The 12,787-nt window shown below is 54.9% G+C and overlaps 1 protein-coding gene across 2 annotated transcripts in view; it reads right to left on the reverse strand.

Annotated features, from left to right (window-relative positions):
- CDH22 (cadherin 22) overlaps window positions 1-12,787 on the reverse strand; it is a 123,956-nt gene that overhangs the window by 17,265 nt on the left and 93,904 nt on the right. For both annotated transcript variants that reach the window (XM_037812228.1, XM_037812229.1), the window contains exons 7-8: window positions 11,748-12,001; window positions 4,345-4,481 (exon numbers count right to left, since the gene is read on the reverse strand). In XM_037812228.1, coding sequence (XP_037668156.1) covers window positions 4,345-4,481; window positions 11,748-12,001 — 391 coding nt within the window. The remainder of the gene's footprint in view (window positions 1-4,344; window positions 4,482-11,747; window positions 12,002-12,787) is intronic.

Raw genomic sequence — 12,787 nt, forward strand, 5'->3', positions numbered from 1 at the left:
TGAGCCTCAGCCTCCAGCCACGTGGAGGTTCCTCTGTTCTCAGGTGGGCAGTGGACTTCCAAGCCTCCAGGATTTTGCACACAGAGATCTTTCTGCCTGCAGTGCACACACCCCCTTTCTGCCTGGAAAGACGTCCTCAGCCCTTGAGGCCCAACTGAGATGTTAGCTCCTCTGGGAAAGGGTTCTTGCCTTCTGCCCCTTGTAGGTGCTCTCTGCTCTGAGTGCCCACAGCCCCCTCATGTCCACTCCGTGTTGCTACTGTCTGTTGACGTGCCTCTCGCTGCCTGCCTGTGGGCTCAGAGGTCCGTGGCCAAGCCTGCTCCGTGCTGATGGCAGATCCCAGTGTCCAGCCCAGAGTGGTGGGTGACAGAAAACACTGGGAGGTGGGAGAGGCTGGAGCCCGTTATCTATAACATTGCCTCTCCCCTCAGATTCTTTCTCTAGTAATAAAGCCCCTACTATGTGTCAGGCATCATGCTAGGCTTTTGGCATACATTATTTCTAATCTCCAGGGAATGCTATAAAGAATTCAGCACCACATCCAGCACATTGCAAACTTTAAATAAACAGAAGCTGCTATTATTAAAAGTTGTTATCCTGCAGTCATCCAATAAGGTACATATCATTGCCATGGCATCAAAATTCTAGATGAGAAAACTAAGGCAACTAGAAGACGAGTGACTTGTCCAAGATCACACAGCTGGAAACCATGCAGCTGGAACCAGCTCTTTTCCACCACTCAACCCTGCTCTCCTAACCTTGTGGGGAGGCCCGTCTATTTGTTTATCCAGCAAATATTGATTGCATGCCTTTGTGCCAGGCCTGGTGTGAAGGCTACAGGTTCAGACCAGATGCCACCCTCATGGAATGTACAGTTTCCTAGGGGAGATATTAAGCAAATACATGGATGAATACATAAATCATAAAGTGTGCTCCATGGCAGGAAGGAAAAATGGTGCTGTGACACGACTTGGCCTGAGGTGGCCCAGAGGTGGAAGCCCCCAATCCGGTTAACCCTTTGCTGTCCCAGACAGCTAGATACTGCGCTTCGGACCAGCTTCAGGCCTGGCGACCCTGGAGGAGGTGGCCGGATGCAGCCCCCAGCACTCTCCTCGCCAGCACTGACTTCCCAAGTTCCCCCTGTCTCTTTGAACATCGTCCCTTTACAACTGCCCTTTCCACTGAAGGATTCAGACACAAATTGTACTTTAAATTCAATATTGGTCATTAATATTTCATGATTACAAAACGTTAAAGATAATGTCAGTGGAAGGAGCGTCTGCATGGGCAGAATGGATGACTCAGAAGTTGGGGGAGAGGGGAGCCGGCATACTAAGTGGCTCCGGGAGGCTTTGAGGTAATCCAGGATGACAGGCGGCCGGCTCCCGGCTGAGCGCGACATTCTCCGAGGTGCGCACGCAGAGCTCAGCCACCGTGTGTAAATATTTCCCCTCCGATTCTTGTCACCTCCTGTTTGTTACCTCCGGGAGCAGGCGGGGCTGCTGTGACCCCTCAGGCATCCCTCTGCTTCGTAGCAGGTGAAGGGGATGCTTGGGCTGGAAGGTGAGGGAGGGCACCGCACTTGGGGCACAGCTGGCTCCTGGGAGCTGGAGGTCTGAAATCGAGCCCTGGCCCTACATCGACTTACTCTGTGACCTTGGGTACACCCCTCTTCTGTCCTGAGCCTCTGTTTCCTCCTCTGTAAAACAGGGATAGTGGTTTTGTACTCAACTCAGGGAAATGGTGAGAAGGTGGAGTGGGAGGATATATGTGACAGCTCCTGGCCGCGTGCCTGGCACCAAGGAAATGTGACTTGAGGGACAGCTGGGCAAGAGACAGCCTCTGGAGTCAGACAGGCTGGGGTGGAATCTGTGGGAATTTGGTCAAATGACTTCACCCCCTGGGTCTCGGTTTGCTCACCTGCACTCTGGGATAATGGGGTTAATGACACCTCGTAGAGCTGGTGTGACGTTTCCCCGAGCTCATCCTTGTAAAGTGCCTGGCACAGAGTCAGTGCTTAATACACATCTAGACCAATAGATACCATTAACTGAACATTTATTAAGTATCAACCATTGGCTAAGTGCTTTCCATGGCTTATCCTATTTAATCCTCCCACCAGCACTGGGAAGTGGGAACCATTTATTTTCCCATTGATTTGTATCCTGGGTGGGGCTGGGCAGGAGTCTGGGTTACAGCTCAGACAGGGGTCTCTGGTCCCTTGCCCAGCCTTCTCCTGTCAGACCCTCATCTTCTTCACGGTCAGTTGCTGGGACTTGGTGGGTGGGACAGGGGAGGGGCTCAGAGGGCAGAGGGTGCCAGGAAATGGAGGCCATGGAGGCCATGTAGCAAGGAATGGAGGGAACTGGGCAGACTGGGTCCAAACCCCACTCTGTCCCTGCATGCCCTCTGGCAAGTCTCCTAACTCTCAGATCCTCGATTTTCCAACAAGGAAAATGGGCGCTGGTCATGTTACCTTTCCAGGCAGTTGTGAGGATTCCATAAAAGTAGGTGCTGGAAACCGTCTAGCCCAGAATGTTTTAGGTAAAAACTGTAAAATGTTTGTGGGGGAGCATCCCCCCCTACGTTCTTTCATCTGTGAAATGGCAAACACATTTCCCCCTCAGTGCGACAGACTTTGTATGCTACTTTAGCTGCATTTTGAAAGAGACCCACTGGGTAGATGCACAGTGCTTAACCCAAGAGGGGACTTGCTAATGGTGGCACCTCAAGCAGTGTAACAGGTGGGTGGGAGATGTGTTTTTGGGCTAGGAGAGGCGGCATCTCTCTGCCAGCAGCCAGCCCACTCCCCCTGGCTCGTCTGCAGCCTGAGCTTCGGTTGCTGCCCAGGGAGGAGGAGGGGGAGGTAAGGAGGGGCCCAGTCCAGCCGCCACTTCCTCTCCGGCCACCTTTGTTATCTCCCTTTCATGCCCTTGAGGAGTGGGTTCAAAGCCTCTGGAGCAGCAGGCACTGAGGTTTGAGCCAGCTTTGTATGTTCTTTTAAACTGAAGTTGAAAGAGATGGAGGGAACTTCAGCCAGGGACTTCCTCAGCCAGCAATGGGCTGGTGGGGCCTGAGAAAGTGGGAGGACTCCGGCAGGGGGAGGAGGAGGAAGGCAGGAGGGCCTGGAGGCCGAGGAGTGCAGCGAGTTTAAATGTCACCTGCCCTTGGCTCAGAGACTGAGAATTTCTGTTGTCCTTGATCGCTTACTGGCTCCTGGGAAGGCGGGAGCTGACAGGGTGGGGAGCCTGGGGACCAGCTCAGGGGTGGCGGTGTGGGGCTGTTCCGGGCAGGCAGAGATGGCCCTGTAATGCACCCTCCCCTCTCCTGGTGCTCCGGGACTCCCTGTCCTCACTGTTCTGGCCTTATTTATCTCACCCCCATGTCTCAGCATCCCCCTCTCTTTCTCTCCCAACTCACACTTCTCCCCGGCTGCACCTGTAATCCACACAGGCGCAAGCCGTTCTTCACTCAGCCCAAACACCTTGGAGTGGACCTTGACTCCTCACATCTGCCCATCAGCGGGTCCTGTCTTCAGTCTGTATCCCAGAGAGGACCACTTCTCACCCTTCCATTGCTACGGCCTGCGCCAGGCCACCCACTGTCAGGTCTCCTGGCACCACTGCATTTAGCTCCTAGTCAAGCCCGTTTCCCCTTCTCAGTGCACAGCCTGAGGGATCCTAAGTCAGACAACGTCCCTCCTCTGCTCAAACCCCTCAGGGGCTCCCACCTCAGTCAGCCCTGTTCTGTTCCTTGCCAACCACATGGCCTCTCCTTGGTGTTCTTCCAATATGCCAGGCAAACCACCTCAGGGCCTTTGCACTGGCTGTTCTCTCTGCCTGGAACCCTCTCCTCGGGTGTCTGTATGGCTTCCTCAGGGTATTCGGTCTTGGTTGAAAAGTCTCCTTTTCAGAGCCGACTTCCCGTAGGGGAAACCACGCCTCTCCTTCCACAGATTCCTTTCCCTGCTTTCTTCTTTCCCTGTTTCTTCTTAACATTTACCATCACGGTACACCCTTTCTCTGTTGATGATTTCTCTCTAACCCACGAGGACAGGAGCTTTTCCACCTTACTCAAGTTTGTCTCCCCAGCCCCTAGAACAATGCTTGGCATATAGTATGTGCTCAATAAGGAAGAGGGAAGAAAACCTGCTTCCTTGGCTGGGGGCCTGCTCATCAGCTTTTGCCCCTCCTCCTTCGGACCTTTGCCCCGCCCCCGCCCCTGGCCCCTCCCCCACGAACGTTGCCGCGCCATCACCCAGCCTTGGCCCCGCCCCCAGCCCTTGGCCCTGCCCCTCAGCTTTTGCTTCTCCCGCCATCTGCCCTGCTGGGGCTCCCGGCTCACCAGCCTCCATGGCCAGCACCGTGATGTTGTGCCAGCCGGCCGTCTCGCGGTCCAGCCCCTTGCCCGTCACGATGGCTCCCGTGTCCTCATCGATATTGAAGATCTGGTCCAAATCCGAGTCGCGGTCAATGGCGTACCTGAGCGGGGGCAGGGCGAGGCCGATTGGAGGTGGCCCGGCACCGGGTGGAAACTGTGCGCGTTTCCCCACCCCACCCCCAAGAGAGGGATCACAAGCAGCAGACTTTCCAACAGAGGAGGAAGGGCGGCGGGATTTGGGTTTGCATCCCAGCCGCAGGGCAGCGCACAACCTTTCTGATCTTAGTTTCCTCAGCTGGGCAGTGGGGCTAATAATTTGCACCCCGCAGTTGTGAGGACTGGAAATAGGCAAAGTGTCTGGCACAGAGTTAGCACCCACTGAATATCTGATTGTTCCCAGAAGTCGCCCTGGAATTGGGCTTGAAGGCTGAGAAGGGGACCGGGCATGGCCTTCTGAATGGGGAACAGACCGTGCCAAGGCCAGGCCGCGGAGAAAGGCACGGTTTATCCAGGAAATGGCAAATAATGAGAATGCTAGAGCTGGGCAGGGGGGAGAATTAGGAACAGAACACGCAGGTCGTGGAATCCAGGAGTTGCACGTGCACTGGGGAGCCAAGGGGGAATTTTGAGCAGGAAGAGGGGGGTCGGTTCTGGTGTCAGAAGGCTCTCTGCGGTCTCCACGGAATGGAGACCCGTGGCTGAGCGGGGGCCCGTGGCCAGGGGTCTGGGGGGGGCGGGCTGCCGGCCCTTCCCCGCCTGCGCAGCACGCCCGGGTTTAATCTGCGGCTTTTCAGTTGCCGCGTGAAAAAGCCCTTTGTTCCGCCTTCTTCCCAGGCCTTTGTGCAGCGGCTCCAGGCCTGAAAGGCCCGTGTCCAACACATGTCTCAGGCGGCGGCGGCCAAGAGAGGCCCCGCCAGCAGCGGCCGCCGCTTCCCGGCGCTGATAACGCGGGCGGGGGCGCGGCCAGGCTGCGCGGCGGACAAAGGCCTCGAATACCAAGCAGGGGCGCATTGTGCGCCAAGGACAAAGCGGCCGGGTGGGGCTGGGCCCTGCGCCAGCCGCCGGCCCCTCCCACGGGCAGGGCGGGAGGGGTCCCTCCTCCATCTCTCAGCGTGGGAAACTGAGGCCCAGGGAGGGGAGGACCCCAGGAATACCGCCAGCTGGCCACCCTGGCCTCCGTTTCCTCACCTGCTGAATGACCCAGTGGGACCACACAGGTCTCACAGCACAAAGACACGGGTTTGAATCCTGGTTCTGCCACTGATTATTCTACCTATGTGACCTTGGGCAAGTCACTTATCTTTTTGGCCTCCGTGTGCTTGTCTGGAAAAGGGGGTGAATCATACTCACCTCACACTGTGGTGGGTTATAGGAGGTGATGTGTGGGGTGGGGCCTAGGTGACAGCTCTGTTCTTTACTGTTGACAGAAGGTGAAGGCAGCTGGCAAACTGCAAAGGGCTGTGTACATGGGCGTGCTGGACCTTAGAAGCCAGTCTCTGGAGTCCCCAGTTTAGTGCTCCTTCCTGTCCCTAAGCTGCCAAGCCCACACACTTCTTTCCCCTGACCATCCTGATGTGGGTGAAAGAGTATAGGGAGGCCCAGACCCAAGATGGTAATTGCTCCCCTCAATATAGCGCTTAACAGTTTGTAGATGGCTTTTCCCCCAGCCACACCTCCATTCATTTCTTTATCTCCTAAACATTGATCAAGTGCCTTCTCTCTGCTGCCCTGTGCTAGGCCCTGGGGAGAAAGTGGTAAACCAGACAGACAAGGCCCCTGCCCACCATCCTGTGAGGCTGGTATGATCATCCCTGTTTTGCTGATGAAGACACTGAGGCTCAGAGATGAACTTGCTAAGCTTAGGGCTGCCAAGTATGGTAGGGCTGCCAAGTTTGGTTGTGCAGGTTGTGTCCTACACAAGAGTACCAGGTGGGGGGAGGAAGTGAGGGTGACCCAGCCAGTGTTCTGGGTTCTTCAAAGGTGCCATATGGGCTAGCGATGGCACTGCCTAAGGTTGCACAGGGACACTGTGACAGAGTCGGGTTTGGTGCCCAAATTTGGGAGTCTATATCCAGAGTTCTTTCTTCCTTATTGAACCATCTGAAGCCTCAGTGTAGAGTCTCAGGTTCCCTTTACCCCCAGCCTGCCCTGTTTGGACGTTTGGGTCTGAAGGAGGTAGGGCCAGACTCGGAGTGTCAGCTCACTGGCAGAAACCTTGGAAACCTGATTTTCCAGGTGAGAGAACAGAGTCCAGGAGAGGGCCAAGGACATGACACAGCTTGGGGCTCCTGATCCCTGGGTCAGGGCTGGGCATGAGGCCAGACACGTGGGAAGACACCAACCGCCTTCTTGCTTCCTCCCTCTGTGCTCAGACCTCTCTCCTCCTCCTCCCAGTTTTTCTCTTTTGTTTCCTTCTGGAGGGGAAGGTGGGGGGCTGGAATCTAAGCGGAGGCAGCTGTTCCCAAGGCCGTAGGGCGGGGGCTGCGGGGACCCACCATTAACCAGCTAAAGACTCGGGGGCTGTGGGTCAGATGGCTGGCTGAGCCCAGGTGTTTTTGTTCCAGCTCAAGGAGCCAGCGAGAAAGTGGGAGGGAGGGGGTGGGAGCAGCTCGGCGTGTGACTGGGAGTGTGGCCTGGTAAACACGTTGGGGATTTTGTACATGCCACGTGTAGGTACATGAGTTGTGTGTCTGGTCTGTGTTGTGGGTGGAAAAGTGTGTGTGTGTGTGTGAATGTTCTGTGGGTTTGCATGGCTTGAATATATGAGTGGTGTGTGTCTGTGTGTGTGTGTGTGTGTGTGTGTGCAAGGTGGTGCTCTGCAGTTGGAAGAGCAAAGGCTCAAAGTCTAGATCCAGGCCTATGTTGACCCCAGGCAGGTCACCCTGGGCAGGTCACTGCTGTCTTTGGTCCTTAGTTTTCAGCACAATGGAGACGACTGTCCTACCTGGCAAGGTTGTTGGTAGGATTAAACATGTATAATGTGCCCAGCTGAGTTCCAGAAAAATACTCCACGAATGGGAACTATTGTTACTCTAATTATTTTTCCAAGATGTCTGGTAAGGAGCACATAGGTGTCCCCTCAACCAGGTCATGCCCAGGGGTGGGTGGCACCATGTGTGGACCTCAGTGCATTGCCAGTAGTTGAGGAGGACAGGAGGTAGCCATGGGTCTAGAAACTTCTGCTCTAATCTCCCCATCCTGCTCCTTACTCAGTCAGCCAGGACCTGGAGGGCAGGAAGGGGAACTGGAGCATAAACAAGTGGACGAGTGCAGGAGAGAATGTGTGTGTGTATGTGTGCGTGCGCATGTGTACGAGGGGGGCCTGGGAATGGTGGTTAAGAGTGAGGATCTCGGGCCCATCTGCCTAGTTGGAAACCTAGCTGTGTGACCTTGGACAAGTCACTACTTAATTCTCTGGGCTTCTAGTTCCTCCTCTTGAAAATGGAGATAATAATACCTACCTCCCAGGGTACTATGGAGATCAGAAAGGTTGGTGCCAATAAACACCTAAATCAGTGCTGGACATATGCCACGTGATGTATGTGTTAGCTCTTATTTTTATTTACCAAGCCAGACTTTGTGCCAGGCCTGTCTAAGGGCCTTACATTGCATAGCTCCTCAAAGCCTCCCAGATACTGTCCTCAGTCCCATTTCATAAATGAGAAAACTGAGGCTCCGAGAAGCCAGGTGCCTTGCTCTGGTCACAAAGCTAATGAGCGGCAGACCCAGGTTCCCAGGGCATGTCTGTGCAGAGCCCTCTCTTAAGCAGCCCAGCAGGTACACCTGCCAGCATTACCATGCACTACAAACAGCACAGAACCCTGGGTCAGTGGAGTCTGTTTTCAGGGTTGAGGTGGGGGAGAGGGGGCAGGTGTTTTTCTAGGTTCATTCGGGCTGATCTCCCTGTCCCTGAACGTACCCTCCTGGCACGAGGATTCTGTTCCTGCCACCTGCCCCTTGCTATCACTCCTCCCTGGAGGCCCTCTCTCCCCATTCTGAGCCCCATCTTCTTTCTCCTTTTTCAGGAGTCCCTGGTGGGGGGAAGCCTGTGCTCACTCACCTCCCTGGTGCACAGATTACCTGTTCTTTCTTGGAGCCCCGTAGTTCTCAGGTTCCTGGCTCGACCCCAAGCCCACTCAGAACCAGATCTGTTACTGGATTAGTTTACAAGGGGCTCAGCTTTCCCATGGGCCCATGTCTTACTCATCTCTGTAGCTTAAGTCCAGGGGAGAGCACAGCACAGGTGTGGGAACTTTGTGAACCACAAAGGGAGGCCGGACTGAGGAGGCAGGCGGTCCTGGGCTAAATCCCAGTCCTTCCCCTTTTGAAGCTGGGTGACTTCAGACCTGTCATTTTTCCACTCTGACCTTCAGTTTCTTCATCTGTAAAATGGGTATAGTACCTCCTAAAGGGTAAATGCACTGATATGAGTCACCTTCCACTGCCCCCAGTGCAGGGGCTCAGAAAACTCACAGGATACCACTTCATTTCTTCATTTCCATGAACATACTAAGCTTGTTCTTGTCCCAGGACTTTTGCACTTGCTGTTCCCTCAGCCGGGAATGCTCTTCCCCCACACCTTTGCAAAGTTGTTTCTCCCGTCATCATTCTGGTCTCAGCTCATTTGTCACCTCCCTGAACACTCAATTGAACATAGGCCCCTGTGGCCTCAAACCCTCCTTGTCCTATCTCCCTGTTCTATTTTCTTCATAACATATCTGAAATTATCCTGTTTAACCATCTGTTGACTTGTGAATTGTCTGTCTCCCCACAGGAGAAGGTAAACTCCATGTGAGCAGGGATTTTGTCTTATCACCGCTGCGTCCCCATTGCCTGGAACAGTGCTAGGCACGACTCAAGGTCAATGACCCTTTGAACGTGGAGCCGGCATAGAAGGCAGGCTCTGGGCAGCACTTGTGGCCCCCGAGGACCCCTTTTCTGTCGTCCACAGTCCCTCACTGGCCTCCCATGTCCATGTTTGTCCCTGGAAGACTGGGAGCTCCTCCCGGGCTCTGCCCTCCACTGAGTCAGTGTGTGGTGTTAAATCGGACCTGACTCAAGCTCCTCACGGCCCGCATCTGAGGAGCCCCAGGGAAGGGGCCGGCAAAGAGAGATGAAAGAGAGTGAGAGTGAGAAGCAGGTTTCAAAGTTGGCCTTTTCAGTGCAGATAAAAGTAGGAGGAAAGGGAAGTCAGAGGAGGGCGGAGGAAGAAGCCTGAAAAGGGGGTGTGGAGAAAAGAGGGTGTGGGCGGATAGGAGGCTAGCCTGGGAAGTGAGGATTCCCCATCCTGGGGCTTTACTCTCTGTGAGAGCCTGGGGAAGCCTCCTCCCCTCTCTGGGCCTCAGTCTCCTGACAAACGGAGCTGATAATGCCCTCCTGAGAGGAGTCTGGGGCCAGGCCATAAGCCAAGGGGAATAGCTGAAGACTGGATCTACACCCAAGGTGGAAGGGAGGTGGAGGAGTTCAGAGGCAGTGGCAGATGGTTTTGACAGTGAGGCAGGTGGAGGCAGGGCAGACATGCTGGACTTCTGGATGGAGGCTGAACTCCTCAGCCTGTCCTTGGGACCCTGTTAGACTCCACTTTTCCTGCCCCAGCTTCCCCAGTCCATTGCAGCCATCACGGTCTGCTCTGCTCCCGGCACACTCACCACTCCTCTGCCTCCACACATCTGCACAAGCTGCTCCTCCACCTGAAATGCCCTCATCTTTCCACCTGACCACACCCAGATATCCAGCTCAGTTCAGTTCCTCCCTCTTCCAGGAAGTCTTCCCAGACCCCTGGGGATATTTCCCTGACCAAGAGCTTGTGGGCACTGAAGCAGGATGGCATTTTTTTGTGTCTCCTAACCTAAGTCCTCCAGGTAAAGCTGCACAGACTGCACTGCACAACTCTGAGAGTGCCATTCACATAGACACCATGGGAATGTTACCCTGCAATGCAGAGGTCCTCAAGTTGACTTCCGTTTCTGTCCCTCCCCCTTAGGACCAGATCACGTATGGTCTGTGGGTCATCGTGAAGCCTTAGGTTTTATTCTGAGCAGGTAGGTGCTCTTGGGGGGTTTGTGCAGAGGAGGACCATATCTGATTTACATGTGAGCAGGATCAGTTTGGCTTCTGTACTGATTCTAGATTTTAAGGGGGGTGACAAGTGTCTTATTGATAGATGAATGGATAAACAAAGTGTGGTCTATACCTACAATGGAATATTATGTTTTCAAGGTTCATCCATACTGTGGTATTCTGATTCCTGCCACAATTTGGATGAACCTTGAAAACATTATGCTAAGTGAAATAAGGCATACGCAAAAGGACAAATGTTGTATGATTCCACTTCTACGAAATATCGAGAATAAGCAAATTCATAGAGACAGAAAGTAGATTAGGGGTTACCAGGGGCTGGTGAGTTACTGCTTAATGGCTGCAGAGTTTCTGTTGGGGATGATGAAAAAGTTCTGGCAATGGATGGTGGTGATGGTAGCACCACATCATAAATGGAACTAATGCCACAGAATTGTGCACTTAAAGATGGTTAAAGTAGCACATTTTATGTTTTATACAGATGGTACCACCATCAAATATTTTTAAAAGATGGGTGCAGGGGGAGGGCAAGGACAGAGGCAGGGAGAGCAGTGAGGGGGCAACTGTGATGCTCCAGGGTAGAGAAAGGGGTGGTCTGGGACAGGGTGGAGAGGCAACAGGGGGTGGGGAGAAGTGGTCAGATTCTGGGTGTGTTTAATGCAGAGACGACTGGATTTGCAGGTGGATCGGAGGAAGGAGAAAGAGGTGTGGAGGATATCTCCCACATTTTTGACCTAAGCGGCTGGAAAGATGAAGTTGTTGTTAAGGAGATGTGGAGGAGGAGGGAGAGTCGGTGATATGTTAGTTGGTTTCCTTGGTGGCGAGACCAGGAGCTCAGACGTGTGCACTGGGTGTGAGGTGTGGGGCAGATACCCAGGTGGGGATGTGGAGAGGCAGAGGTGCCACGTGGGAGATGAGTTTGGCAGTCTTGGGTGTACTGATGGGGTGTAAAGCCACCAAGCTGGCTGAGCGTGCCGAGGGGAGCGAATGGAGACCAAGCAGAGAACCCGGCTGCGCCCCGTTCATTCTGCTGCCTCTGTCACCCCCTGGTTCTCCCTCCCCGTCCTGATCCCGGCCCTTCTCTCTGTGACAGTCTCACAACCGGTTCCCTTCGTCTCTTTGTCTCCCTGCCTGTTTCTCGCCGCTCTGTGTGTCCATCTGTCTGTCTCTCCCCTTCCTCCCCACAGTCCCCGCCTCGGCCCCGGCCCCCTCCCCTCGGCCCCGCAGTCGGTCCGCGGGCCACGGCGGGAGAGCAGGCAGCAGGCGTCGGCCCCGGGCGGGGGTCTCACCGGACGGGCCGGTTGGCGGCGTCGGGGTCCCGCGCAGTCACCACGCCGACCAGGGAGCCCACCTGCGCGTCCTCTTGCACCTCCAGGAGGCCGGACGGCGGCCGGAACTCGGGGGGCTCGTCCACGTCGGTCACGGCCACGCGCACGATCGCCTGGTCGCGGAACGTGCCCAGATCGGCGAAGCGAGGGTCCAGGAACTTGTTGAGGGCTTCCAGGACCACGGTGTGCACGGGCTGGGACTCGAAGTCCAGGCGCTGGGGGTGGGAGACAGAGGGCCGGTTAGTGGACCGAGGTCTGCTGGGGCAGGGATGGCGCCCGCAGATCCCAGGGTCCTGGCTCAGGGAAGTGGGCTCAGAGAGGGCGGGCTGGTGCAAGGTCACACAGAGACGCAGCAGGGGTGCCTGGGGTATCTGGGCTGCACCACCGAGCTGGCTGTCAGAGACAGGTGGGGTTACAGGTGGGGAAACTGAGGCCCTGCAGGGGGAAGAGGGTCTTGCCTAGGGCCACACAGCCAGTCAGGGGAAGAAGGTACTGAACTAGATTTCCAGCCTCCCAGCACAGTATGTTGGAGTATTAAATAAATTTGTTTAACAAACACTTCTGAAGCACTTATTATGTGCTAGGAATCCTTACACTCCTAAGAGGCTTGTCCTGCAATTATCCCCATTTTATAGATGAGGAAGTTGAGGCCCAGAGAGGCCCAGTAACTTGCCCAAGGCCACTAGCAGAGCCACAATTCGAACCCAGGCAGTGTGGCTCCAGAGTCTAGGCTCTTAGCCCCATGAGAAGAAAGGGCACTGGATCTGAAGTCACACAGATCTGGGTTCAAATCCTGACCTTGCTGCTGACTAGCCGTGTGACCAGGGGCAATCACTTTGGCCTCTTTGGTCCTTAGCTTGGAGGTTAAATGAGAGAGACATAGGAGGTGGCCACTAATGTGAGTTGAGCCAGAATAAGCTTGATGGCCTTTAGAGCTTTCCTCTGAGATCTGGCTGCTCAGGTGGTGCTACTGGGTGCCCCTTTGCCAAATCAGCTCCAGG

This window comes from Choloepus didactylus, chromosome 19 (genome assembly GCF_015220235.1).
Source record: "Choloepus didactylus isolate mChoDid1 chromosome 19, mChoDid1.pri, whole genome shotgun sequence".
Classification (NCBI taxonomy): domain Eukaryota; kingdom Metazoa; phylum Chordata; class Mammalia; order Pilosa; family Megalonychidae; genus Choloepus; species Choloepus didactylus.